The following is a 27127-nucleotide window of genomic DNA, read 5'->3' on the forward strand; positions in this document are numbered from 1 at the left end:
CCAATGTAAGTGAAACCAAGCTCGTATTAATTACTCGCTTCGATTCGCCTGGCGGGTGAAATGGTTGTTGTATTATCCACAGATGATTTACGGGTCAGAGTAGATAGCCTCTCGTGTCATACAATCACAATCTCAGATTCTTCGCATCCGGCCTTTTCCAAATCCTCGATGGTCCCATCCATCATGCACCCTTCGACGTAGGAGTCTCCAACCAGGTTGTATTTCGAATCTGTTCTTGCCCTAAGAATCAACGGAACCTGCACTCCCGCGAACACGCAGCAAACATCTCCAGATCGAGCAGGAGATGTCACGATAGCGAGCCTGCCGGACTCGGTTCTCGCTAGTCTCGTATTCCATAGATCTTCCAGCTCACTCAAGTACACGTACGCTTGACTAACCACCGTGTCATCAGGTTGCATATCATCCCCTGTGGCTGCGTCAAAGCCAGCCTGCTTCGCCCTGTGCCGAACAATATTGCGGTATGATGTAAAACGCGGTTGTAGATATTCCCAAGTGGAAACTCTGGCGTTGCTTGGGAATCCTCGCATAAGCGTAGTTGCGAACCGCTCTTCTAGGTCCTCCAATTCAGGCAAAGGTGTCACGGTCTAGCTTTCTTGTAGATCCCGCTAAAGTTGATCGATGAGAGTTTCGTTGCCTAGATGGTCCTTATCCCACTGGGCTGTCTCGAGACCAAAATTCCGCCACATAATTGCATCTGACGTCCAGACAATGCGGTCAAACAGAAACCCGTTGGCCACCACCGACCTTTTCGCGGAAACGACTGCATGAAACAACTTGTCGCGTCCCCCAGAGCAAAACGGAGTGAGTGGAGAGTTCATCGAGGAATTATTTCTAGGCTGATCCCATCGCGGCACCCAAGACGGAAGTCCCCGGAGCCCTGCGACGTCCTCGTCCGACTGGTGAGCCACAAATGAGAACAACCATCGGGCTTCCTTGGGATCTCGCAGAACCGCACAAGCAAGGTCGTAGAACACGTCGTTGGGTGTCTTACCATAATCAGGCTCGATTATCAACTCGCTTGCTCCGTCAGTACTAGCGTCGATCGGTCGTCGCGCAAGGGGATGCCCCAGAAACGCTTAGAGTCGATCAACCTCAAGGGTCGCTTGAAGTCTTCTCGATAGAGCGAGAACGTGGAGGAACGAGGTATTAGTATTTGATATGATCTTGTGGGTGTGTGCGATGTTCGGCAGGCTGTTCCTCATGTTGTTGTGTCTGTATAAGTGCAATGGCCAGTCAAAAACACATTGGCTATAAAGCCAGAGTTCGGTTGGCTACCGGTGGTTGCGGCCATGTCTTTTCGGTGTCCCAGCCAGTGGCATAACTCATAGAGCTCGGCAATATTCATCTGCTCTCGCCCCCATAGAGACACGCAGCTCTTAGCCAGAGCAGCTTCCTGCACGACCCACACCCGTTTGAACCAGGGCATATTCATAAGTGTCGCTACTTTTCTCCAGCGGCCACGATCGAGTGAAATAAGTTAGCTTACCCAGATTTGGCCAGGCCCCACTTTTGGCCCGGGCGCCGCCCGCACTTACACAACGCAACGCATGACATTTGAAGCTATAGAAAAAGGTCAAATCAACTAGTTACAATGCAACTTTCGTCTTCTTCTTCATCTTCCGAGCCCTCTGGTTCGTCTGAACTGTCAATATCGCGCCCAGCTGCCCTCTGTGCCTTGCGAATGTCCTCAATCGTAGCAAACTTGGAATTCGGGCTCAATTGGACCTTCTTCTTGCTGCCTTTCTTGTTCTCAATTTCGGCCTTGAGAGCTTCATTCTCACGTCGTAGCTTAGCCAATTCGAAGTCCTTGATGTTGAATGCCTTTTCGATCTTCCTGAATAGCGTACGGCGAGTGCGGCGAGCCGCCGAATGTATGTTCAATTTCGCCAGGGAGACCGTGAGCTCCGTGACCTTTTGAGGAGTCTTCCAGACGCCGTATTTATCATATACCTGTTGCTGCAGGTAAGCTAATGACCTGGCTTCCTCCAGGGCCTGTGAAGCTGTATTTGTGGTGCCTTGGTTCCTGTTTTCTAGCAACAACTTGCTTCGCAGGGGCTTTTGCTTGTTGACAGGCCACAACCCGGCGGCATGCCAACCTGCCTTGCAGTTGCTGGGCTGAAATGCGGTTTTCCGGGCTTTGAAATAACAAAGCAACATAAGCCGGCGCCCTAGAACCGTGCTGTGCGATAACGTCGGCCTGCTATTGAGCTCCTTCCTGTATGCCCTCTTCAGGACTGAGAAGACAGTCAAATCGAGAGGTTGAAGAACATGAGAAGCGTGTGGAGGTAAATAAAGAAGGTAGATGTTGTTTTGGAAGCATGACCACATATAATCATTGGTGGTATGACTGCCGTGGCCGTCAATAATAAGTAGTCGTTTTTCTCCGTTGGCTGGCCGGGTCCTAGGAATGAAGACCTTCTGAAGCCATTCCAATGCCCTTGCATCGTCAATCCAGCCTTTTTCCTGGCTTGTGAAGTGCCAACCAACGAAGCATTTGAGCTTTTCTGGGTAGTGTTGTTGTTGAACGGTCTTTCCTTTCATAATGACCGCAGGAGGTAGGGACTGGCCAGTTGCAGAGATACATTCCACGAAGGTAGTCCAGCTGCGAGATCCGGGTTGTTCCTTCATCAACACCTTGTTTTCTGAGCTTTCTATGACCTGGCCGTTGGAACCCTGGCCTTCAAGAATGCCTGTCTCATCTTTATTCCAACGGTGCTCGGGCTTGATGCCCCGAATAACCGGGAGGGCCAGGTATTCGAACCAGGCCGTCACGGCTGCCTTCGTAGCTCCGTTGAGGCGCACCGAGTCGATCCGCTGTGCTCTCTGGGTCCTAATGGTCGGGTTCCGGGCCATGAAATGCCGCACCCACTTCACCCCGATCTCGTCAGGCTTCCCGAGCTCCCGGGCCAGCCGGCGGGCGAATTCCCTAACCTACGCATGCGTAGGAGGCAGGCCGAGGGCACCCTGCATGACGATCCACTCGGTCAAACGCTCTTCCACAGGCTTATCTAGAGTCTGCATGTGTTCAAACGCAATGCAACGGGCTTTTGTGCCGGCCAGCCGGTGCCGAAGTGTACTCCTCGGCACACAATATTTTGCTGCCGCCTGACGCACACTGCCGCCGTCTCGCACAAACTTCATCGCGGTCAGCATCTCCAATTCGTCGTATTCAGGCATGGTAAATAGAGGATTGATTGAGCTCTCGATTAACCAAGAAATGGAAGAATTTGGTCTTGTTTTGAGGAAGTTGCGGTGTGATGAAGAAAAATCGGTCAATCACCCTTGGTGTAAGTGCATGGTGGCTTGCGCATGGGCCAAATGTAGGGCCTGGCCAAATCTGGGTTAGTTAACTTACGTCCGTAATATTGAGCTTTACTAAGAGTTAAAAAAACATACAGCACCAGGGACTCGCTGGTGGTCACACAACCAACTACTAGTCTGGCGGTTAGAAACCTTATCTCTGGGACTCAAAGCGGCCGAAAACGAGGGTATACAGGAGTCGAAAATGGGGCTCTGGAAGTACACCGAATAATAATGCGGCATCTTATCTCTTATCTTAATTAAAACTGATTCCATATCGAGTTTAGCGGATATAATATCGTTTTTTGAAACGCCTTAAAGAGAAGCGCAGGGCCGAGTTGAAGGCGCAAGAAGAGCTTAAGGGAGCCACCCCTAATACTAGCGATAATAAGGACTATATTGAAGCTAGAGCCAGTCTAGGGAAACCAGCGGCGGCACAAGACCGGCCACAGAGGCTACACCAAGTAGACTAGCTCGCGACACCACCAAGCTTAGACTTCTATCGCTCTAGTCGCAGGTTGACGACCAGAACCCACCCGTGGGGTTCAATCTCAGGTCAAGCTCCGGCGCCCTATCCCCTTATTTGCAAAGCGAGGTTCACTAGAGCGCCCAGCTGCGTCGACCCGTCCTCCCGTACTACCCCACCCTCCATGTCCTTAAGGATAACCTAGATATAGTCCCTAGCGCCTGAGAGGTGGAGTATATGCGCTACCTCGAGACCTCCATATTGGTTGCTACTATCGAGTAGATTTTCGTCATCGTCTCTAGCGGGAGGTTGCCTTAGCCGGTCTTTAAACTCCGCGCGGTCGAAGGTACGCGTGATAACGCAGCGGTGACTGTCGCTGGTAAGGCAGGAGCCCCGTAGAGCCGACAAATGCTCAGGTCTTCCCACAAAGTCTTGTACACGTTGCTGCTCCTCCTGCGTTTGGGTTCGCTGGATCGTAGCATAGTAAACGGGAGAGGGTCTTATTCGTAGCGGCGCGTACTGCTAAAGCTAGCCGTTAGAAAAAGAAGATTAGAGGTTAATGAGCCAAGAGATTAAAACATACGAGGGAGGAAGAAATTGGTAACAAGGTAGTCAGTCAGCAGAACTAAATAATAGTGAGTGAAAATTAGCTAATTCGCTGTCGTCGCTAAGGTCGATACTATTATCAAGCATTCCAAGGGCGAGAGATCGGAAAAAAGCCCCAAGAAGCCTATTCTGCGACTCCTGCGAACACGCATATTCGAATGTGAGACGAATGAGGGTCGGGCGATTGTAGCCTGAGCCGTATCTAGAAGCTGGCTGCTCAGCGGTTTCGAAGTGGTTGACGATACGACGGAACCTACCAACGGCCTGGGTACGCTGCTGCTCGTTTGCGAACAAAGGTTCGGCGGTGTAAAAGTCAATCACACTCTCCAGGGACGATTGGTGACGGTGCGACGGAGCCGTCATAATGGTGGTGTATCGGCTCAGAACAAGGACCGTAGGATGGCGCGGTAGGATGTCAATGCCTTTGGGACAGTCGGTCGACGTGTTCAAGGATAAATGGTCCAGCTCCGAACCGCCTGCCTAGAGGGACGCCGTACTGCTCCACGACATCCGTAGGCTCGTGCAATATACCATTAATACATCCAAGTCGATGGGAGTGAGGACAGCAATAGTGGAGAGACAGGCAGAGCGCGGGGTCGCTGCGTGGGCGCGGAAGGGCAGCGTGTCCGTGAGCCCTGTTCACCCGATGATATAAATGAATGGATTCCGACTCCCTAGAGCGGCGCAACAGGTCGAAACGGGACAGGAGGCTGGATGCTGTTAGTGCGCGATGAGTTGAGAAGAATTTAGAACGGGATGGAAAAGGCTAGGGGGTGCGCCCTGTTTCTGCCTTAAGGCCCTTTCAGGCAGTCCCTGGCTTTACCCATTTTTAGCAGTACCCCGCTAATCTGCTACTCATTACCGCCTTGTAGGCCACGTCTGCATCTCCTGTCGCATTCTGTTCTACCCCCACCCGAAAGCAGTTCCACCATATTCCCCCACCTTTTCTGGCCCTGACGCACGGAGCAACTGCTCAGGCTGCTGAAGGCACCTTCTTCTGTATGTGGCCTAGAGGTGACTACACACACAGCAAGGACAAGGCCTCGCTACTGCTTGAGGGTGCTAGGGAGGGCATGAACGTAGGGAAATTTTGCAGAAGCCGCATTTCTCCCTGGAGATTCTTCCCCGGGCGTATTTCCCAGGCGCACTTCTCCTTTTCTCCCAACCCTTGGGATTTACTCGTCTTTCGATTGCAGCTCATGGCATCCCCTAAATTGGGAGGTATGGTAAGGCAGTGAGTGGTCAAGTGTGTACAGACGGTGTATGAACGAGACCTCTCCGTAGTTCACACGGCCGCCGCTAATACATTTTCTTTCGCGTCAGATAAGTCCCTGCAAAATCTTCTCATTTCAATCCGTCTGCTCTCCGCCTTTCGCCGTTCGATCCAGGCACCTTGAAAGACATGTCCTTACCGCCTTTCAGCAACCGCCGAAGCCTGAAAAACGGGCGCTCTAAAAGATACGTTAGAGCACAGGTTTTTCGAGACCGGAGAGCAAAAGTTTTTTGAGGCTGGAGAACGTACTCTCACCGCACTCTTTGCTGTAACAACCGACAACAAGGCGTTAGTGCCCAACCTAAAAGAGCTTTCCGACAGTGAAGTCTACGAATTAGTATACTACATTAGCACCTCAAAGGCAGCGGAGATTTCGACGACATCATCGGAAGCTTCACAGAGGTTTTTTTTTTTTTTTTTTTTTTTTTTTCGAAATGATAGCGAAATTGGTCAGTGTCCCTGGCGGCAAATCCCGACGCCGTCGACCTCGTTCAGATGCCGAGAGTGCTGAGGCTCCCACGTCTCAGGCAGTACCTGAAATGCTAAATCTCCGTCAACCAGCGCTGTGCTTTGGGCCGACGACCAAGACAATCCGGAATCGGGCCCTCGCTAGAACCGGCCGCATTGTGGAGATCGTGAGCTTGCTTTGGCTCTCGCCGAGTTAATAACCCGTGAGATGTTCTCGACGTTCCTTTCCTCAACATAGCGCGCGTTGCGGTAATCTCGTTGCGCAAGTAACACGCAGTGCCGTGGTATCTGCAGCGTCGACACCCGCACCCCACTAAGCTCGGGGCCCTGCGTGCAGCGTCGTTCAGCCGGCACGTCCAGGTGGTGGGAGAACCGACCTCCCGCGATCTAGGCTCATTCTTTTCGCCGGCGTTGCCGCTGGCGTTGCCGCTGCCGCATTCCTGTGGCTGTCGGCGAAACAGAAACCTCTGGCAACAGAGCGGCCGCCTGCTGTCGAGGAGGAGCAAACTTTCGGGTTGCCATCGGAGAGCCAACAGGTATGTCGACCCTGCCTTGCTTCTACTGCATGCTCATACCGTGGTAGTGTCGTTCTCGGCAACCTTTCGACATCGTTTATCCTGGCCCTACCGACGGAGAAGCCGACGTTGAGTATGCCTCCGAGCCCTTGGCCAAGACGAACGATCTAACCAAGGTAGCGTTGTGGCCGTCCATGGCCTCGGCGCCGACGCCGACTGGTCGTGGACATGGAAGGATGGCGACAGGCCCGTCAAGTGGCTCGAAGACCTCAATATGCTCCCTACGAAGGTGTCCAAGACGAGGATCCTCGTGTACAATTACGAGTCAAAATGGCACGCAGACGCTCCGAGTACGCGCCTCCAGCTGTGTGGAGAGGAACTTGTGCACAGCATCCACTCGTTCCGCCGCGATAAGGACCGTCCACTTGTCTTTGTCGGCCATAGCCTAGGTGGAAATGTCATCGCTCATGTGAGCCGGCTTCCCTCACATGCAGTGCATTGCTAACCAGGTCAAGGCTCTCGTATACGCCAACTCCGGAGACGAGTACCGGTATTTGCCAGAAGTGACGGCGGGTCTCGTATTCCTAGGCACCCCTTTCCGAGGCACGAAGATGCAGTCCTTACTCGACTACCTAGCATGTGTAATGCAATCAGCAGGCTCGCACCGCGGAATTACCAAGGAGCTTGGGTACGACGAACCGGCCCTGTTGGACATCTTGCAGAAATTCTGCCGGCAGTGTAACAAACTGTCTACGCCTGTCTGTTGTTGCTTTGAGCTCTATGAAACGGACTACGGGGGGCGGTTTGGGGTTCTAGGCATAGCAAAAGGAAAGGTACGTGAGAAATGACAAACGACAAGACCCCGCTGACGTCTCTAGGTCGTCGAAGAGGCGTCTGCTTGCATCCCCGGCTACGACAGATGTGCCCTCCAGACCGATCACTTGAAGATCAACAAATATGTCGGCCCGACCGACCGCTCCTTCTTAACCGTTTCTGGGAAGATTTCCGAGATGTGTGCGAATGCGCGCAGCGTTGTCCAACGCCGGCGAACACGTGCGCGACTCCGCCCCTATTCAACGTACCTTACTAACTTCTTTGACAGCTAGCAATATCATTACCAACAGAGATTGTAAGTCTCTCGCCAGATTCGTGGAACCCTGCTAACGGACGGCCAAGATGCACTGTCTGAGAAGCCCGAGGCCCGAGACTGTCTCCGCGACCTCTTCCTAACGGATCCATTCGAAGATAAGAACGCGCTGAAGCGGAAGGGAAATCGCGCTGCAGGCACCTGCGAGTGGATCCTGGGCACAGAGGAGCTCACCGCCTGGCTTAGGGCCGGCCAGACGGCCGAGCCCGAGAGTGGCACGGCCCATGTCCTGTGGCTCCATGGCAACCCTGGGACGGGGAAATCGACCCTGGCCATCTTCCTTACCGAGGAACTGTCGAAGGACTTCTCGGCAACGGATGGCAAGACGCTTGCCTACTTTTTCTGTGACTCCGGCTTCGATAGGCGGAAGACAGCCACGTCAGTCGTCCGTAGTCTGCTCCTCCAGCTCGTCCAGCAGCACCCCCAGCTTCTTGACTATGTCTTACTCAAGTACAACGAACGCGGAGCGGAGCTATTCAAGTCGTTCGACGCCCTTTGGACGATCTTCATGGCTATAGCTGCGGATGTAAAGACGGGCCGGAAGTACTGCATCGTGGCTGCGCTGGATGAATGCAATCGAGAATCGCAAGAGATCCTACTACGGCAACTAGAAGAAACCTCTAAAACCAAAACGCCACGTCAAATATCCGGATACTTGTTACTAGTCGGCCGTATCCTGAGATAGACAGTTACCTAAAAGGATTCCCAAATAAGGACTTGGCGTCCTTCTCGGAAAGAAAGCAAGATACTGATCGATGTATCGAAGAACGAGTAGCGGATCTTGCCCGGAGACGCGACTACACAGACCCGGAGACGCGACTACACAGACCCGGAGACGCGACTACACAGACCCGGTGAAAGAACAAGTCAACGACATCCTCAGAGAGAAAGCCCAAGGTACTTTTCTCTGGGTTGGCTTACCCTATGAGGAGCTAGGGGATATTTTTTCAAAGGATGCCGTCCAAACTCTACAGACCATGCCACGTGGACTTGATGCGCTCTATGAGAAGTCTCTCGGCATAGCTCTCGGGCAGGATACGGCCAACGCCAATGCGGTTCGACGCATTCTCGCCTTTTTTACCGTGTGTCTACGGCCAATGAGCGTCCTGGAGCTTTCTGAAGCCTGCCAGTTACACCAAGAACAGGAAGATACGGAGACTCGGGTTCAGTTCACACGCGAGCAGATCGCGTCGTGCCGCCTGATAGTCATCATTCAAGACGACAAGGTGTCCTTTCTGCATCAATCCGTTAAGGATTATTGTCAGACTGCAACAGCACTTTTAGGATTGTGTGCATCATAGTGAATTGCTTCTGTTCTCCTCTTCCAGTCTTTCCACAAAAGACTCTCTCTTATACTTCCATATGTGGCAATTACATGACGAATCCCAGTGGCGAAGATTACGCATCGTAGGTTCCAGCACCTTCTAGGCCATTCCATCTGACAATTATCTAGTTACAGAGGGGGCTGAATATTTTATCAACGAGCACGAAGCACATGCCGACCTTGCATATCGCTGTGTTGATATTCTTATCGAGCAGTTCTACGTTAGCAAACAGCCGGGCACCAGACTCTCACACTATGCGACTCGGAACTGGGCCAATCACGCTCGCCTCGCTCAGTCTAGCTTCGAGGTCAGAGACTCTCAAGCCGAGTTCTTCGAAGTTGATTCTCCATGTCGAGAATCTTGGCTGGTATCACGGCTCAGTCAACGTAAAGAGACAGGGCTGCAGTAATCATCGCTGAATTCGTAGAATCTAAAGATGAAGAAGGAAGCTATGACGGGGACCGCGCAGGGCGCGGGGAAATGGGTAGTTGTGGGCCACGTGATACGTCAGGCACAGACCACACTCTAAACAGGAGCCTGTCCAGGCCATGCCGTGACAGCTGGACTATCTAAGGTTAGACCATAAAAATATGACCTACCCGGTGATTCCATTGCGATTCTCTATCTTTTACGTCACTGGGCGCTGAGGGATTCCCGCTCTGGTGCAATACGCCTCTCCCTCGGTTGACCGAAGTGAAACAGAGCTAACTCATATTACGAATCTGGATTGCCTCAATGAAAAAGGTAAATCACCACTCGAGGAGGCTATTTATTGGGCATATCTAGATGTTATTTCTATTCTTCTAGACCTCGACCGGCGAGGAGACCAGATCACGATCACAGAGGAGGTAGTGAACGTGGGGGCTGGGAATTATAGCAATGGCGAGAAGGTAATGGCGTTACTTCTCGACCGGCGAGGAGACCAGATTACGAATACAGAGGAGGTGGTGAAGGCGGCGGCTGGGAATAGCGGGAGTGGCGAGGAGGTGATGGCGCTACTTCTCGACCGGCGAGGAGACCAGACTACGATTACGGAGGAGGTGGTAAAGGCGGCGGCTGGGAATTGGACTAGTGGGGAGAAGATAATAGCGTTACTTCTCGACCAGCGAGGAGACCAGATTACGATTACGGAGGAGGTAGTGAAGGCGGCGGCTGAGAATGACGAGAGTGGCGAGATGATAATAGCGCTGCTTCTCGACCGGCGAGGAGACCAGATTGCGATTACGGAAGAGGTGGTGAAGGCGGTGGCGGTTGGGAAATACAATCGTATCAAGAAGGTAATGGCGGTACTTCTCGACTTGCAAGGAGATTAGATTATGATTACGGAGGAGTTATAAACGCGGCGGGGAATGAGGAGTAGTCGCCTTTGGGTTAGACGTGTCAGAGCCCTTACAAGAGGTGACCGGCTCGCTGTGCCGACATGACCTCTGTTGCGGAGGGTGCAGCTGACTGTAGCATCCCAGCTTTAGTGAGGCTTTCAATAACAGTTGGTGGTACTTACTTCAAGCATCCGTTTGCAGAGGGTTTTATCCCGTACGAAGCCTAGGAAATACCAGCAGGTGAGGCTGAGGTTGTAAGCATCGCAGATATCAGTTCGCTCGACGATGTTAGCAGTATCTCGTTTGGGAGGTTACAGAGAGGAGGAATCGCGGCGCAAAAGAAGGGCTCCCTCTCCTCCGGCCGAACTCTGCCTCGCTGATTTTGGGTCATGCTTTGGAAAGATGCATGAATAGTACTGAGGATTGGCCCCGGAGGGAATCTTGGCACGCCTGCCGAGCTGGAGAGAGGGTGTTAGGCAAGCAGTGACTGAGCATGATTTGACACAGTTATTTCGCCGTTTGTCGCCTTTCAGGGTGTCAGCCAGACATGGAACACCTCAGCTTGGCCCGGAGCCCATGAAGCACCAGTCATCGTGGTACATGGGGAACGCCTGCAAGAGAGATTACCAAATTCTCCGAGGTAGCTGGACGCCCTGGCCCCGGCATTCCCAGGCTGTATCTTGTCCTCCATTACTCTTGAGGCCTCTCTGTCATCGTGGCTAAAACCTAAATGGAAGTTTGCCATGTCAGCTCCCGGGCTAGCCATACAAGATGAGAACTAAAACTCCACCAGGACGTCTAGCCATGCTTTCACACTCATAAAACTCCCTGAGCAGCAGTAGTCTTATCACGATATTTTGAGGTCTCGCCTTGTTTGGAGCAATGTTGCTAGACAGCTGAGGTCTCCGTTTTTAGTGGTACAAGCCATCTATGCGCCTCCGTTGGCTCGCAATCTGCCGCACGATCTCGAAGGTGAAAGGTTGTTTTGAGGAGCTAGGCCCTCGGCGAGTCAAAGAATGCCGCTTCTTCGAAGAGCGCGCAGTCAGCGTAAAGCCCACCCGACGAGCAGAAGTCCTGGTTTTATTAGCCATCTTGATGCCCGAGGCGGCGGGCGCTACTAGCGGGAATGCCCGCCGCCGTGCTGAGCCGTCAGGTTAGTACACGCCAATTCTCTCGATGTGGGCAAGGACGGAGCGACGACGTCTCCGCTTGCGGTGTGCTTTCGGTGGCAAAGGTTTGACACCTACGCCACGACGATTCGCCCTCCCACATCGCCCCCGCGGCGATACCGATAGTCTCTTGTTCTTCGGCGAGTGTAGAGTTGTGAACTCGATATCCGCGGTGTTTGGGCGCCTAGGTTTGTCGACACCAACTGACACGAGCAACTCGGCCTGTGATGATTTAGGCGCATCTAGGCCAGGCGCCTGTGCCGGGGGGGGGAAAGACCGGGTCTCCATCCCTAGAATGCCAAAGCAGCCCAAGCTATAGAGCCCTAGGTCGATTTCCTCATTCGTGCTTTGGGTGTCGAGACAGCCGGGCTTCCAGAACGCCTCGGGCGTACTCCAGAGGTAAGCATACGGGTCGATGCTCTCCTCCAGGTAAGACGTTGGCTCGGCAGGGCTGTCATCTCTCAGGTCGCCTACACCCAAGAGTGTCCCATAGAATGACCGGAAGTCCGCATCGAAGTCATCTGATGATAGGAGGAAGCAGTTGTAGCCGAGAGGCTCAGCTCCAAGATCTCCAGAGGAGCCTGCCCAGGGTAAAGCATATCTTGGATTAAATGATGAGAGAAGAGACGAGCTTACGACGAGGCTTCGCTGGGACCTCTATTTGAATCATCCAGTCAACGAGTAAGCCTGATTGCTACTCAGGCATGAGATTGGCGATGTTGAGGGAGGGAAGGATAGCTGGAGAAGACGCAGTACGGTTCCACTGACGATCGAACCTCTCGGCGCACAGCTGTTCTCGGATGTGGGCCATCGTGGGTCCGTAGCGCATGGCGTTGCTCTACAGGTGGCTAGAGGCATTCCACCAGCAGAGGAGATAGACAGTGGCTCTGCTTCACTGTGGCGAAAGATGGCAATTGACATGTCTACAAAAGAGACCTCCCAAATCGCGGGAGACAGCGACGCCAGCGGCGGGCCATGTACGGAATGCATCCCAAGTCGCGAAGCTAGTGGAGGCAGCACAAGGCAGCATGGGCCGGTTAGGGCGCCAGGAAATGCGCCCTGGCAGAGCTCATGACGAGACGAACGACACGAAGCACAGCACACCGGCCGGTAGAGGAGTCGGCGAGGTTTGTAAATATCACTGGACCTGAGTACAATGTGCAGCAGGCGGTCACGGTGTGAGACTGTTCCACAAGTGTTGAAGAGGTTATATCGATAGAGTATTAATTGTATTTCAAAGCGTTTGAAGGAATGGTAGTTATGGAAAGGATTTGAAGAAGGTTAAACTTTGGAGCGTTGTTTGGCAGAAATGGAAAGCGGTTAAGGGCGGCAGAATGGCTGATTAGAAAGAGCAGGGAAAGTGGAGCAGAATGGTGGTTCGATTATTGTGATTTGTTGAAGACTTATAAAGATGATAATTTTCTAAATACAAACGTGGGAAAATGCCCCCTTATTATACCAGATTGAATTGGCTCAGTTAAACGGAGGTTTGCAGCCAGGTGGCAAAACCAACAACAAGTGAAAATGCAGACCGTTGCTTATCCTGCCGACTTGCTGATACCCGGACGCAGTATCCCAGGACCGGCTACCCCAATATAGACCAGTTCTTTGTTGCCGGAAGCGCCGTCGGCATCATTTCGCTGGGCCTCACAGTCACAGGGTCTCTCGTCGACTTTTACTCGGTCTACAAGAGCCAGAGATCGGATATCGCTCATACAGCCAAAAAGTTGGAACATCTTCGACGTGCTTGGGATTCTGCGCTCGACGACAGCCCTCGCGGGACGCACCGCAAAGATATGCTACAGGCCTTACGCGACCTGCGATCCTGGTCGGAGCCCAGCCTTCATGTCCTTGTCACAAGCCGAGACGAGCCCGACATTCGCGATGAACTGGATGCAGCAGAAGATGAGGCTATCTCGATGACGGAACAGCTCTGTGGACGGCGATATCAGATCCTATATCTCCGGCTCCTTAAAGGACGACCGTCGATTGCAAAAGTGGGCAAAGTATCACGACCAGATTGAGAAGGCGCTGACCGAAGGCGCAAAGGGCGTGTATGTTCTCAGTCTTCTACGAGAAGCTACTTGCTGACCCGATCAGGTTTCGCTGGGTTGAATGCCAGTTTACAGCATTAGACTCCTGTGCGAGAAGCCAGCGCCAACTGGATCTATTGCTGGCGTCCTTGCCTCGGTCTCTGGACAAAACATACGAGCGCATGCTCCTGGGCATTAGCGAAGAGCCCGCAGAGGATGCAAGGCCGGCCTTGACACTGCTTTGCTGCTCCAAGGAACCATTGACTGTGCCAGAGCTTATCGAGGCCATCGCTGTGAAGCTTAGGGATGTTCCGCGGCTCAATCCTGATGGTAGATTGGACGACGAAGAGGAAATACACCAGATCTGCCCTGGCCTCATCGAGCTGGACCGACACCCAGGAAGCACGCGTGTCACCGTTCGTATCGCGCATTTTTCCCTCTAGGAATATCTAGAACCGGATCGGGTAAGCGATAAGGTGGCACGCTTCAGTGTGAGAAGGCCGAAAGCTCACGCGGAGATAGCCTCTGTCTGCCTGACATATTTGCTGGAACCTGGGGTGAGCCAATGATGGAATATCCGCTCGCACTCTACGCTGTGAAGAGGTGGTACGATAATTTTCATGACAGAGAAAAGAGCATGCCTCTCCACCAAGTACGCAGGCTGTTTCAAAATACTAGAAACGTGTTTGAGAACTGGGTTCGAATCTGGAATATTGACGACTACTTTGGTCAATATCCTTCTGGAAGAATGCCATCACTTATCTATTCCGCTTCAAGTCTGGGGCTTGACTCAATTATAGCCGAGCTACTCTGTAGGAAGTCGCGAAAGAATTCATTCCCGGAGCTTAGCCCATCAGGAGTCTCTGAATTGATCAGCGCCCAGGGTGGAAAGTACGGCACTGCTCTCCAGGCGGCGTCGGCAGAAGGCCACGAAGTGACCGTCAGGCTGCTGCTCGACAAGGGGTGCCGACGTCCAGGCCCAGTGTGGATACTACGGCACTGCTCTCCGGGCGGCGTCGGCAGGAGGCCACGAAGCGACCGTCAGGCTGCTAAAATCACAAGGCGCGGAGTACGCCTAACTTCTTCCGGGCGGTTCACAGTGGGTAGCTGGAGGCGGCATACCGCTAACATCGGCGCGAGTGGGTGGGGCAAATGCAGACCCCAGCACTTACTCGACCTGTTCCGTGACGGAAAGGGTGTTGATGAATTTGCTCAGGGTGCCGGCTGTGGCTCCACTCTCTATCTGCTCGCACACTAGCTTAACCACCAGCGCCACCCAGAGAAATATACCATGGGACTTTTCCAAAATCTCTCTGACGAGGAGAACCTTGCGTTGGTGTCTTCGATGTGGTCTAGTTTATCTTCGACATATTTTTTCATATCGAATCTCTTCAGTTGGTGGAGACAAAGACGCGTGTCAGCTGGGAAGGCGTTCATGAAGACGTTATCCTCGCGGCTGTACACACATAGCTTCACGGCCCCAAGAGATGCTTTACGCCAATTTTTCAACAGATCGACCATGTGGCGCCGGTCGTGTTGCGCCGTTTCCTCATACTCGTCGAGACCGTCGATGAGGAAGCAGAAGCAGCGGCTGTCGTGGAGCGCTGTGTTGCGTTGCGTTGCGCGACACTAGCTGGTTAAAGGCTAACAAAATTACACTCGGTGGAATGGAAATTGGAGACCCGTCGTGCCAGGGCGTGCGTATTGTTGGCCGAACTCCATTGTTCAGGAAGAATGTCAAGGATTATCTCAGGGTAGCTGGTTAGGATACCGTGGAGGAGTGAACGCAAGAGTCCAGGCAAGACCTTTGCAGCTCTGAACCTGGTTTCCAAAAGAAGAAGGCGGCGGAAGCGAGTTTTCGATCTCCTTTGACAGGTTAATATCAGAAAAGAAGCGACCTAGGTGCTTGGAAATAATTACCTGCCCACATCTTCAATCTATCATTTGTTTCTGGGCATTGAGCTAGGAATTTCATGATGGTAGACTTCCCGGATCCTAGCTTGCCGGCTACATGGAGGACACCGTCCTGCGACCGAAGCTAGCTGGCGAAAGTCTGTCTGCCTGGCCATGGCACGCATATGTCTCTCTTCTTGGTCAAATTTTTCAGAGTTGGACCCCTCTCTCACAATCCAGTGAAAGGTTTCGGCATGTGGATCGTGACCGCATCATAACGCTGTCTCATGTCTCTGAATGATAGAGCCCGCACATCTTCGTGCAGGCCTAGCAGCCGCTGAAAATCGCCCAAGACTCTCTGGTCAACGGAGGTAACATGGAGACCCTGGCGTAGTTGGTCTAGGCCAGCTTGTAACTGCTGGAACATTGCGGCGTCCTTGGCAGATGCATTGGCCAGAGTGCCCAGCAGGGCTTCGGTCCGGCGGCCCATGTGATGGGTCGGCTCTAGGTGCAGCTGGCTGCGACATGCGTCTAGCCTCGCCTCGAGATCATTGATGCTGTCCTCGTGGATTTTGGTCCTGACGGCCGCCCGAATGGTTTGAACCCTGGAACTGGGGTCCTCAGGCTTAAGCCGCTCTAGAAGGTGAACTACTTAATCCGATACGGCGCGGCATTCGAAGGCTAAGTAGAGCAGGTCGCGGTCCTCAAGGACAACCGTTTCTGGCGCTGATAGGTGGTTGCGCAGACGGGAGGCGAATCGCTGCACTTGGGCGATGACAAACTCCCGGCTATGGCTCCCTGCTTCGTCGGAGCGGAGCGCACCGTGGATTTGGATTGCGCCCTTGACTAGGCTGGTGCTGAATGTGACGAAGGATAGAGCCGCGGAAACGATGCCGATGGCCGTGACTGGATCCATGGTGCGACTCTACTCTGAGATACGGTAGAGACAATTGGTTGACACTTGACACACAGTCACAGGACGAGTTGCGTTGGGCAGGTTGGGAGTCTACGGGGGATGTGCTAAGTCAAACTGCGCTCTTCTGTAGCCAGAGGCAATTTCCAAGTTCCAACTCAGCTGTAATCGCGCGTGATATTTTGGTTGGCTAACTACCTTCGCAGACGATGCGCCTGGCAAAATTGGACTATCTCATCGCGATTTATTGTCGAAGTGCGTTTCCCACAGGAAAGGAGTCGTGCAGTGCCCTGGGGCCGGGAACCCGCCAAGCTCCTTCCATGACGGGTCCTCCTGGGGCTGGATGATTCCCTGCATCTGTACTACCCGACCGCCAATTGATTGTAAACAGGGGTTAAAACTTACCAATTACGCCTTGCTACCACGTAATTACAACACTGGAATGTGACCCCTTGAGGCTATTATCTCGTCTTTCCGAATCATTCTCAAAGTTCATGTCTCTCAAAATTCATGTCAACGGAAAGAAAGGGATGACGGCCTCTGCAGCTATTACTCTGACGTGGTTCTTGCAAAGAAAGCCACCTAATTAGGTAAGGCAGGGTAGGTGATTGCTGACGGGACATTTCGTCGATTTTACAGCCGTTGACAGTGGGTGCATAATTACCGCTTATCGACCCCAAAGGCAAAGAGCCACCATGGGCATGATGTCAAAATATCACAAAAAATGCCGACGCGTGCTCTTTTTTTTATTCTGAAATTTAAAAACGAAATCAGTGCCACATTTGCTCCAGCAGCATGCCCCTCCCTGTTACGTCGCTAAGCAGCTCGCTAACCACATACGTATCCGCGGGCCGCGGCCATGTCCGGGAATGGGCCCGAGCACGTGACACGCGTCGGCAATACGGCCGGATTATCCCTGACTGCTTTTTTTTGCGCCGCACAGATTCTTTCCTTTCGACCTTCATTTCCCGCTCTGCGTAGATCGTAGAAGTCCACGTCAATGCCACGCAATTGCGCCAATTGCAGTGAATTGGCTTTCCAGCGGCGTTAGATTCAGCAGACCCAATTGGCCGTGCACTGGCAGACTCGGCTCGTGGTCTCGTCCTTCGCGAAAACGCCGCGAGGACTGCTCCAATTGCGACGCGGCCCCAAAAACTGAAAATTTAAAAAAGCAAGCGCCACGAGGTAATTTCGCCGCATAGCAGGCAATCCTTGACCGCCCACCACCATGACTGCTTCACAGAAGCGCCAGGGCGAGGAGCTGGAAGGCGACATCGCCTTCATCGCCACTCCCCCGGCTGTAGCCTCAAAGTTTGCGACGGGCGAGGACTGCGGCGTCGAAACCACCAATGTGAGCATCATGCGATTGACCGCTCCGTACCGCGTCAATTGGCACCAATTGATGGCCAGTTCGTCCATGCTGACCCCAATTGAAGTCCCCTGCCATCCATAATGCTCCCCTACCTGCCGAGGGCCCTGGCAGTGAGTCCTTCAACAACTACGTCTTCGCGGCGCTGCTCTTCGGCGTGCCCGTCTTTCTCGCCCGTAGCCTCGGCGGCGGCTTCAAGACGAGCATCTTCTTCATTCTCGTCCTGTTCGTGCCGATTGTGATCGCTGTCTGGTTTGTGAGCTCGCGTTTCTCGCCGCGCATCAACGACAAGGTCAAGCTGCCTAGCCGCCCCGTCGAGCACTACATCACCTTCAAGAAGGACGAGGACCGCCAGAAATGGAGAGGCCGCAACAAGATCCCCATCAAGACATTTTACGAAATGTACTTTGACGGCGAAGTCGAATTCAACGGTGACTGCCTCGATATTCTGGAGTACCGCCATGACTGGGCCAGCTTTGCCTTCACCTGGCCTCTGTTCCAGTTCATCTTCTTGACCTTTTTCGTCGACGTGCTCTTTCACTCGCGCAAGCAGGACGAGGAGCAGGTCCGCCCAAATTACGACCGCGGCAACGACCACTACTCATTCTTCCTTGGCCCCCGCATGGTATACACCAGCGGTGTCATCTCCGATACCACCCGCGAGGAGACGCTCGAGGAGATGCAGGACAACAAGATGGCCGTCGTTTGCGAGAAGCTTGGCCTCAAGAAGGGGGAGTCGCTTTTGGACATTGGCTGCGGCTGGGGCACCCTCGCTAGATTCGCCAGCGTCAACTACGGCGCCCACGTCACGGGCGCGACCCTCGCCCGCAACCAGGCAGCCTGGGGCAACGACGCCCTCCGCCGCGCCGGCATCCCTGAAAGCCAGAGCAACCTACTTTGCATGGACTACCGCGACATCCCGACCAGGAAATTCAACAAGATTTCCCAGCTCGAGATGGGCGAGCATGTGGGAATCCGCAGACTCTCGACCTTCTTCCGCCAGTGCTATGACATGCTCGAGGACGACGGCGCCATGTACGTCCAGCTCTCTGGTCTGCGGAAGGCGTGGCAGTACGAGGATTTTGTCTGGGGCCTTTTCCTGAACAAGTACATCTTCCCCGGCGCCGACGCCTCGACTCCGCTTGCCAATTACGTTGGCGCCCTCGAGAGCGCCGGATGGGAGATCAAGAGGTGAGTTTGGCCGCCCCAAAACGGGAAACAAGTTTTCGGTTACTAACCCCCGCTCGCTAGCATCGACACGGTTGGCGTGCACTACTCGGGCACTCTGTGGCGCTGGTACCGCAACTGGCTCGGCAACGGCGAGACCATCAAGGCCAAGTACGGCCTGCGCTGGTACCGCATCTGGGAGCTCTTCCTGGCCTGGTCCACTATCGCGTCGCGCCAGGGCAGCGCCACCTGCTACCAGATGCTTGTGGTCAAGAACTTGAACTCCACCCACCGCATCAACGGCGTCCCGTCCCAGTACGGTCTCCACGGCGCCCTTGCCGCAGCCCGCGCTGCCGGCAAGGCCATCCTGAAGCAGTAGAGTTGGATCTATGGGCGGCGGCTTGACAGGGACGGGAGACCGGAAGATTAATGTTTGAACAGCTTTTGGCGATTATCAACCCGAGTGTGTGTCATTCAATCCGGGGACCCAATACCTCACACACTCGATAGATTAAGAAAGGACTAATTAGAAAGCGGGGCTTTTTTACCGGGCGTTGATTCCCTCAGTTTAGCATGCGATTGATTAACTGAATGGGAACTTTGTTCTAATAATTACTTTCTGCATCCCGAATCTCTGTGACTTGATCTTCGCTGGTTCGGTTCTAACTTGAAATGTGTTGGAACTCCTAGGCGAGGATAGAGGTGGGCTGCAAACAAGGCGGAGTTGGCAAGCAAGCAATTTAACTTCACAAAGCGATCTCGGGTCTGACAGACGTCACGAGCTAGCGTTGCAACAGGATGCATCTACATATATGTCTCAACTTACCCCGCCTCTGTAGACAGTGTGGCCATTTGCGAACAAATGTTCACAGCCCTAACCAAAGTCCCTCCATCACAGACCTGAAATGGACCCCGCCGCGTCGTCGTATCTCATCGTCGGCTCCGGCGTTTTCGGGGCCTCGACGGCGCTGCACCTCGCCCGCAGATTCCCAGGAGCGCGCATCACGCTCGTCGATCGCGACCACTACGACGCCCCGCGGCGCGTCGCAGCATCGTGGGACTGGAACAAGGTCGTCCGCGCCGACTACAGCGACATCACGTACGCGCGGCTCGCGCTCGAGGCGCAGGGCCTCTGGCGCGCCGACCCCCTCTGGCAGCGCTTCTACCACGAAAGCGGCGTCGTGTGGATCTCGCCCGGCGCGTTCGCGCAGACGGTGCGTGACAACTTCGCCGCCCTGGGCGCGACCCCCGACGCGAGCGCGTGCTCGGTCGACGAGGCGCGCGGGATTTATGGCGGCTTGTTTGCCGGCGCCGACTACACCGCCGTGCGCGAGGTCCATGTCAACCGCAGCAGCGGCTGGGCCGAGGCCAAGGAGGCGCTGCAGAGCACCGTCGCCGCGGCCGTCGCGCTGGGCGTCGAGTATCGCGTTGCGCAGGTCGCGGCCGTCGCGTTTGATATGAACGAAGGCGCGAGGGGGCGGTGCTGCGGCGTCACGACGGCCGACGGCGCGCTCCTCGCTGCCGACCGCGTCGTCCTCTGCTCCGGCGCGTACACGCCCAAGCTGCTGATCGACAGCGACCCGACGTGGGGCGAACTGCATGCGGGCGGGCGCATCCTCGCTGCGGGCGTCACCGAGGCCACGGCGCCGCTGGACGAGGACGAGAGGGCTGTGCTGGAGGCCATGCCCATCGGCATCAACGAGAATCCCGTGCAACGCGGTGGGTATCTAGCGCATTCATTCATCTATTCTATGCATGCATGCGTTGTTAACTGGGGTTGGGTTGTGTGTGTGTGTGTGTGTGTTACTTGCTGATATTGTTCGTTTGAGTACCTTAGGTTGCGACGTCGGGTGTATGCCGCTGCCCAGCCTCGGCGCCTTCAAGTGCTGGGGCCAGGTCTTTGTCCGAAACACGGTGACACACCCAGTCACGAACGAGCAACTCTCGGCTCCGCCACTGCAGCCCGATTATAAGCAGTGGGATGTCCCCGCGGCGCTGCAGGAGGACGTGAGCTGGGCGCTCAAGTCGCTGTTTGGCGACAAGTTCCAAGGCAAGAAGATGGAGAACTTTAGGGTTTGCTGGTCAGTTCCTGTGAAAAGTCGCATTGCTAAATCTGCGGCTGACTGTGGCTGCGTGGGTTTGTACTGACTGGCCTGCATATCCCAGGGAGGCAGTGACGCCCAGCGACGACTTCATCGTGTCCCCGCACCCGGCCTGCGACGGCCTGTTCATCGCCACGTGCGGGTCCTTCCACGGGTTCAAGTTTCTCCCTGTCCTTGGAAAATACGTCGTGCAGATGCTGTGCGACGAACTCGCACCCGACCTGCAGAAGCAGTGGGCTTGGGACCGCGAGCTCTCTTCGACCGAGGGTAACAAGAAGTGGCCGTGCAAGGAGTTGGGAGACTTTATTGCGGAGGACAGCCGTGAATGAACAGACATAGGGTTTGCTGTATTGTGGATTCTACTCCTAGTTGAATTGTACGTTTGCTCATACCTCAAGGTGCCAACTGTGAAGAGTGCGAGAGTGGTGTGCCAAGTTCAAGCTCCGACTCGCGTGCGAATGTGTCGGTGGGATGGTGGTAAATGTAACACGAGCCTGTAAGGGTTGGGCAGACCCGCTTGTGCTTGCGGCCGTTGGGAGGCATACTCGTTTTGAAGATGTTATGTAGTAGGTTATCGGGCACTACACTGGGGGGGTTATTCACCCTCCCAACACCCTCTGGAGTCCCGCGTGTTAAGCCTTGTCGGGTTGCATCAATCGCATTGACCAAGGCAGAGATTCGGGATCTCGGTAGATTAGGCGCGAGTGATGTGGATCTTGAAATGGATCTAAGCGCAACGCTTAACCGGCTCGTTATAACGCCTTGGTCCGGGTAGTTGCTGATATACTGAGCCTTTGACTCAGCCACGCAAACGCTGAGGATTCCCTCCGCAATCCAGTCGTCGTCCATTTCCCATCTCAGCGCAATATCGCGTAATGCGCTGGACAGGAAACCAGGCACCGAGTGATGTGTAAACATTGCAATCTGCACCCCTTAGAATGTTCTAGCCTCGACAAGGCCTTTGCACCAGCTCTGCAGTCTTGAAACCATCTGTCGTTGCCGGTTACAATATTCCTTTTAGTCGACACAATTGGGAACTAAAAAGGCAATACGGCTGTTCCCATCGCCAGGCCTATCGCATTCAAAAGCGTCGAAGATGTGAGAGAGACCGAATATCGACGGTTCGCGGAGTGAGTCGATCTCCAGACAAATATCGCTGGAGAAATCACGACTGATGCAACAGCCACGCAGTCCTAGCATCACGGCAAAGACAAAATAAGCTCCTCTGGAATGGTGTTTGGGGATTATGTCCAAGACCCTCGCAAAGAACTGGTCCAGGTATTGTGGTGCTGTCTCGACAAGCTGCTGTAGCGTCGGGAACGACGACTCGATCGCGAGTTTCTCCTCCACTAGCTTCAACAGGAGAACAACCCACAGGAAGACACCTTCGGCATTGTCGACCACCGACGATTGAAATTCAAAGCTTGCAGTGAGAACTGACTGTGCTAGAATTTGGAAATGCTGGTTCGGTTCGATTCGATTCGAGCTTGTTGCGGACTACCACCCTGACATCCGAGCGGGTCAGCGTGTGGAGGGTGACGCGACGAACTAAAGGGAAGCTTTGATTGTCGGTGGCTCTTCGCGACTCGAGACGCAGAGCTTAACCTTGTCGCACTCGGCAGTTATGCAGCTTGCTGGATAAAGCCCACTTGCTGGATAAAGCCCAGAGAGATTCGGCCAGTTCATCAAACTCGTCAAGTCGGTCGATGAACAGGCAGATTTTGAAGCGGGCGAGTCTCTCCGCGCTGTTCAACAACCTATCATAAAGGCGGCCTTGACTTGGCCGTCGGAGATGCCGAGTCCTGGAATTTGAACCGGGAATCGCGAGGCGTACCGATTTGGGGCCCAGAGCTCCGGAAAAGCAAACTCTGCTACCTTGGGGTTGCCCTCAGTACATCATAGAGAATTCCCCTCTCCAGACCGCGCATCGTCTTTTGCTCATCGGTCCCCAGTTTCTAGGAGAAGAAGCGAGAGAAATCGAGCTGCTTCCCATCGCTGCTCGCCCATCGTTGCTCGCCCATCGTTGCTCGCCCGTCGTGTCAAGAGTGAGCGAGACGTGTCGTGGGCGGCCAAGTACTTCATCAAAGTTGACTGCCTGATCCGGGTTCCCCTATAATGGAAACACACCCGAGCCTGATTTCAGCCATTCCATAAACTCTAACGAAATTGTTGGAACAACGCGCATTCCAGCCACATAGAGGTGGCTGTGGAGGCGTAGGGGTCCCAGATTCCATATAAGTGGCCTACGGCCACCTCTTTCTTCTAGACAGACATAGACAATAATGACCATCACTTGAACCACCAGTTTTCGGCGTGCAGCACGCCCTGTTGTTTCCAGTACCGGTACCTGGTGATTCCAACAGAAATTTTGGACCTGAGCAAATAATCTACCGACACCGGGAATCCTGAACAGACGGATCTCCACGAGCGGACGAAGACACAAAGTCTACACTAGCAAGACTGTTTGTCTCATCACCGCGAAAGATCTAGGAAAATGTATCGGCGGCTGGATTATTTATCATGTCGAAGCGCTTGTCAGCGGTAGCTGGGTGCAGGGAGCCAAGAATTTCAGCATAATTCACTGCCTTCAAGGAATCTTCGGACAAGAAGATGGCCTCCTTGATTGTTTCAATCAGCTTCAAGCTCTCATCAAGCTTGGGCAGCTCGTCGCCGATCGCGTTAAGCTTAGTGGTCAGCTGTTTCTGGGTTCTGTCCGAGTGGTCTAGGAGCCGCGCCACTCGTGCTACGTTAGTTCTACTCGCGGTTAGAATGTAGCCGAGTATAAGAGGTCCTAAATCATGGCCATTATTTAAATGCCTTGTTGCTATTGCCAATGAAGTCTTATCCGGGACGTTGCTGATTCAAGGGTAGCCTGTAGGTCCTCAAGCTTTGCCTTGTGTGTGCTAGACACATACAAGCCCTTCATAGTAGCACGAAATGAGTGCGGCTTGGTGGGCCTGCCTTGGTCGACAAGAGCTTTAATGGCCTGTATCGTCTGGCTGCATTGTTTAGCCGCGTCTTCGATTCCCGAGCTCTGCGCGTTAGTAGGCTAGTTTTTTACAGCATTCAGGCCAACAAGCGCCTTCTCGGGTTCGCCGGGGGCCTGCACGAGCTCCCGTGTCTCCCTGGTAAAGCCCGAAGTTGTAGTAGATTCCCTGCATGGAAATGAGGGAGGAGCAAAGTTGGGCAGCCATGCAACCTGAAAGAAGGGGGCCACCCACCGAGTAGCCGCCAAAAGGGCAACTTGACTTGTGCAAGTGGGTGGCCTAGTTAGTTAAGCTGTGTGATACCGATGGCTGGCCCATGCGCACAACCCACGAATCATGATATTGCATATCAGCTAGTGTTTATACCCTAAGGCTAGCATCCGTAAAATCAGTTATCCCTAAGATACTCTGATTGGTAGTACTCCGTGGTGGACAAAGGTACAATCACTGAACCCTGAGGTGTTTGGGGGTGGGGGGTCCAATGATGACCCTCAAAGAAGCAAGGTGGGAAAGTGATCAGTATTCATCAATACTAAAACCAGGTAAACAACTCACCGCTAAAGAACATCTAAGTATGCGCCACTCCCACCCAGCCTTTTCCCAAACCCCGTTTTCTTGACCGAAAAAACACGAAAACAGAAGCCACTTAATTAACTGCTCCGCAGCGGATTCAGAGCAATGTTTATCTAGGAGGCGTTTTGAACGCTATACCTGAAACTTCGCCGTTCTCGGGGTATTGTTATATCCGCGTCGCTGTCAGTGGTCTCGGCGCTTTTGCGACTGCGAATCGCGATTTTCGCGTACTTGATCACTTTATCCCGCTTCCAAAATCCAGCTACGGCGACCAATACGCCGACACCCGAAACAATGACTCCAGCAATGCCGTCCTTGGTCAGGCCCAGCTTGTTGTCATTGTTACTGTTGCTATTGTTGTTGCTGCTCGAGTTATCATTGTTGCTGTTGTTATTGTTGTTGTTGTTCGAGTTGTTCGAGCTTTTGGTTGACGATGCCAAGCCTGGGGAAATGATCCAGTTGTCTGAATTGTTGGTTGACGATGTCAAGCCTGGGGAAATGGACGGTTCCGAGGATGTCTTGGTGTTGGGGCCGGTGCTGGTGCCAGCGGTTGCAACGGTAGTGCCGGCGTCAGTGGTTGTGGCCGTGGTTTTATGAGCATTTGAAGGCGGCGAGGCCTGGCTATTTAGGCCCAAAGGAGCGACTGGTATTGGAGTGTCTAACGCAGTGGCTACAGCCCCCGAGGGAGAGGGCGACGGTGGCGGCGAGGGGGATGGTGCGACTGGGGAAGGGGTTGGCACCTCCGCTACATGTGAAGACGGTGTGGAGCCTGTTGCGGTGGGAGACTGGCTGCTGCTTCTAAGCCTGACTTTCCACTTTGTGGCATCCGCCGGGCTGCTGGAACTATTGTCCATAAAGGCGACTAGGTCATGGGCAGCCGTCGTGGAAGTCATCAGCCAGCCCGGAAGTCCTCGGCTGCTAATCTTGTTGTATCCGGTCCCGAGATCCTTAAGACGAAAGGAAATAAGGGTTAGCAGTGCACATGTGGCGAAGATTATGCACACTTACCTAGATCTGCCACCACTGGTTGAGGTATGTGTCGTTTGAGGGTCCCATCCACATGATGCAATCCGCACCTAGCTTCTGGCAGTTGATGTCTAGCCTCCGCTCCACGTCTATCCAGGTCTTGTTGAAGATGTTGTACCCGCCGCTGCCGTGTAGGTCGAAGCGCCAGAGGGCGTCGTCGCGTAGCGGATTGCATGGCTCGAACCTGACGGGGTAGGGGACGGACCCGTCGACGCCGACCAGGGCGTAAAGGCAGTTGCCGTCGCCCTCGGCCGCCGTCGACATTGTGTACCACAGGCTTTTGTCGGGCACCCAGCTCCGACGCCGCACAGCGGGCAGGGGGGCGGTGGGGGCTGGTGGGGGAAGATCAACGCAGGCGACAGACACCTCGGCGAGAAGAAATACCGCGAAAGAGAACATAGTAGTCGACATCATATTGGCACGAGTGAACGGAAGGTCAAATTATGAAGATTAAAAGATACCGGTAGGGCGAGAAGGATCAAGCCCAAAAGATCAAGTACCAAAAAAATGACAAGGAAGAAGGATAAAGGCGAGTCGATGGCAGCATGGGGTGAACGAGTGAACCGGCACCTGACGGGGCATCCTGCGGGAAAGAGGTGTAATTATAAAGAGCTTTGATCTGGGCACCCCATCCAAAAATCGGCGTACCCCCTCGGGGATCCTTGCCAGCTGCTGGCAGTTGAGATACTCAGGGCCTATTATTATTGGCTGGTAAAATCGTGAAATACTATCCTACCACGCACGCGCTTCCATGTGCCAGCCCGGCCGCCCGGGCCAACAAGCTTTGAAGCCTTGAAAACGCGTTTGCCGTGGGTTCCCCATTTTAACGATTTCTTCGTTACCAAGTGCCTCAAAATAGGGGCAACTTTCAAATGGCAATTCTGAGGCCCTGATTTGTGCGCAAATTAGCTAAAAGTCATGGTTGGCGCTTAGTTGCCTGAGTAATCCGTTATATCCTGATTTGTTGATATGTTAATATACTTCCTTGGTATTGAGTCTATAAATCCACCTAGCCAGCAGGAAGGCCTATAAAGGCCACCTACCCTATACAGTCTTGAAGCCACCGGCATGTGAGACTGTGAATGGTGTTATTTTTACTTTGCCGGGCTTCCTTGGCGCCCTGTATGGCGTTGGGTGGCTGCTAGGAAATACGGCGTTTTACCATACAAAAAGCGGTCCCTGCGTTCGCAGCTGCTAATGGCCCCCGGGGGTAACGCCGATTTTAGATGGGGTACCCAGATCAAAGCTCATAAAGGCAAAACCACTGGAGAGGGCAGTGCGGGCGATGGCGGGCATCCATGGTGTGTGCTCCCGCCATTGCGAACAGATAAACAGGCACCTAAGCGGTTGCCCGTGGCGTCTGTTTTACTAGAGAAAGTTTACTCGGACCTTGGGAAACATCTATTCGGACCGTAATCTATAAAAAGGGCATTGAAATCCCCGCCAAGCCACTAG

At 53.7% G+C, this 27127-nt stretch overlaps 10 protein-coding genes across 10 annotated transcripts; 5 read left to right on the forward strand and 5 right to left on the reverse strand.

Annotated features, from left to right (window-relative positions):
- Positions 1-626: 626 nt before the first annotated feature.
- Positions 627-1447, reverse strand: B0T26DRAFT_679804 (uncharacterized protein; the record flags this gene model as incomplete). The annotated part of the gene is made up of 2 exons (XM_060440396.1): positions 627-781; positions 1297-1447. 2 exons carry the CDS (start codon positions 1445-1447, stop codon positions 627-629), a joined length of 306 nt encoding a protein of 101 aa, XP_060291168.1.
- Positions 1448-6100: 4653 nt separating this feature from the next.
- On the forward strand, positions 6101-10168 carry B0T26DRAFT_743524 (pfs domain-containing protein; the record flags this gene model as incomplete). The annotated part of the gene is made up of 9 exons (XM_060444269.1): positions 6101-6326; positions 6826-7118; positions 7159-7482; positions 7528-7702; positions 7826-8434; positions 8482-8567; positions 8624-9056; positions 9250-9341; positions 10136-10168. 9 exons carry the CDS (start codon positions 6101-6103, stop codon positions 10166-10168), a joined length of 2271 nt encoding a protein of 756 aa, XP_060291169.1.
- Positions 10169-11567: 1399 nt separating this feature from the next.
- Positions 11568-12420, reverse strand: B0T26DRAFT_788431 (uncharacterized protein; the record flags this gene model as incomplete). The annotated part of the gene is made up of 3 exons (XM_060446820.1): positions 11568-12190; positions 12246-12266; positions 12378-12420. 3 exons carry the CDS (start codon positions 12418-12420, stop codon positions 11595-11597), a joined length of 660 nt encoding a protein of 219 aa, XP_060291170.1. The 3' UTR covers positions 11568-11594.
- Positions 12421-13505: 1085 nt separating this feature from the next.
- B0T26DRAFT_442813 (uncharacterized protein) lies at positions 13506-14174 on the forward strand. The gene has a single exon (XM_060435055.1). The coding sequence runs from the start codon at positions 13666-13668 to the stop codon at positions 14083-14085; it is 420 nt and encodes a 139-aa protein (XP_060291171.1). The 5' UTR covers positions 13506-13665; the 3' UTR covers positions 14086-14174.
- B0T26DRAFT_788441 (uncharacterized protein) lies at positions 14115-14712 on the forward strand (the record flags this gene model as incomplete). The annotated part of the gene is made up of 1 exon (XM_060446821.1): positions 14115-14712. A coding segment is annotated over exon 1 (505 nt), but the record flags the coding sequence as incomplete, so codon positions are not given.
- A 98-nt stretch (positions 14713-14810) lies between these two features.
- B0T26DRAFT_814697 (uncharacterized protein) lies at positions 14811-16459 on the reverse strand (the record flags this gene model as incomplete). The annotated part of the gene is made up of 6 exons (XM_060447358.1): positions 15804-16459; positions 15717-15761; positions 15563-15680; positions 15429-15508; positions 15011-15271; positions 14811-14969 (listed from the first exon to the last, which is right to left on the reverse strand). Exons 1-6 carry the CDS (start codon positions 16023-16025, stop codon positions 14811-14813), a joined length of 885 nt encoding a protein of 294 aa, XP_060291173.1. The 5' UTR covers positions 16026-16459.
- Positions 15706-16459, reverse strand: B0T26DRAFT_725381 (uncharacterized protein). Its single transcript, XM_060442757.1, has one exon. The coding sequence runs from the start codon at positions 16449-16451 to the stop codon at positions 16188-16190; it is 264 nt and encodes an 87-aa protein (XP_060291174.1). The 5' UTR covers positions 16452-16459; the 3' UTR covers positions 15706-16187.
- Positions 16460-17282: 823 nt separating this feature from the next.
- On the forward strand, positions 17283-19803 carry B0T26DRAFT_725382 (cyclopropane-fatty-acyl-phospholipid synthase). The gene is made up of 3 exons (XM_060442758.1): positions 17283-17799; positions 17885-19008; positions 19069-19803. Exons 1-3 carry the CDS (start codon positions 17677-17679, stop codon positions 19361-19363), a joined length of 1542 nt encoding a protein of 513 aa, XP_060291175.1. The 5' UTR covers positions 17283-17676; the 3' UTR covers positions 19364-19803.
- Positions 19804-19817: 14 nt separating this feature from the next.
- Positions 19818-21730, forward strand: B0T26DRAFT_725385 (FAD dependent oxidoreductase). Its single transcript, XM_060442759.1, has 3 exons — positions 19818-20703; positions 20822-21065; positions 21151-21730. Exons 1-3 carry the CDS (start codon positions 19890-19892, stop codon positions 21413-21415), a joined length of 1323 nt encoding a protein of 440 aa, XP_060291176.1. The 5' UTR covers positions 19818-19889; the 3' UTR covers positions 21416-21730.
- A 1696-nt stretch (positions 21731-23426) lies between these two features.
- On the reverse strand, positions 23427-26086 carry B0T26DRAFT_805955 (uncharacterized protein; the record flags this gene model as incomplete). Its single annotated transcript, XM_060447172.1, has 6 exons — positions 23427-23795; positions 24002-24120; positions 24308-24329; positions 24785-25289; positions 25655-25669; positions 25723-26086. 6 exons carry the CDS (start codon positions 26084-26086, stop codon positions 23573-23575), a joined length of 1248 nt encoding a protein of 415 aa, XP_060291177.1. The 3' UTR covers positions 23427-23572.
- Positions 26087-27127: the final 1041 nt, after the last annotated feature.

This window comes from Lasiosphaeria miniovina, assembly GCF_030549165.1.
Source record: "Lasiosphaeria miniovina strain SMH2392-1A chromosome Unknown B0T26scaffold_7, whole genome shotgun sequence".
Taxonomy (NCBI): Eukaryota; Fungi; Ascomycota; class Sordariomycetes; order Sordariales; family Lasiosphaeriaceae; genus Lasiosphaeria; species Lasiosphaeria miniovina.

Bases quoted from the DNA above. Each gene is read 5' to 3' on its own strand.
- B0T26DRAFT_725382 (XM_060442758.1), top strand. From the start codon at position 17,677: ATGACTGCTTCACAGAAGCGCCAGGGCGAGGAGCTGGAAGGCGACATC. The intron at 17,800-17,884 runs GTGAGCATCATG...CCCCAATTGAAG, and splicing joins GCGGCGTCGAAACCACCAAT to TCCCCTGCCATCCATAATGC. The intron at 19,009-19,068 runs GTGAGTTTGGCC...CCCGCTCGCTAG, and splicing joins GCCGGATGGGAGATCAAGAG to CATCGACACGGTTGGCGTGC.
- B0T26DRAFT_725381 (XM_060442757.1), bottom strand. From the start codon at position 16,451: ATGGATCCAGTCACGGCCATCGGCATCGTTTCCGCGGCTCTATCCTTC.
- B0T26DRAFT_725385 (XM_060442759.1), top strand. From the start codon at position 19,890: ATGGACCCCGCCGCGTCGTCGTATCTCATCGTCGGCTCCGGCGTTTTC. The intron at 20,704-20,821 runs GTGGGTATCTAG...TGAGTACCTTAG, and splicing joins CGAGAATCCCGTGCAACGCG to GTTGCGACGTCGGGTGTATG. The intron at 21,066-21,150 runs GTCAGTTCCTGT...TGCATATCCCAG, and splicing joins GAGAACTTTAGGGTTTGCTG to GGAGGCAGTGACGCCCAGCG.
- B0T26DRAFT_442813 (XM_060435055.1), top strand. From the start codon at position 13,666: ATGTTCTCAGTCTTCTACGAGAAGCTACTTGCTGACCCGATCAGGTTT.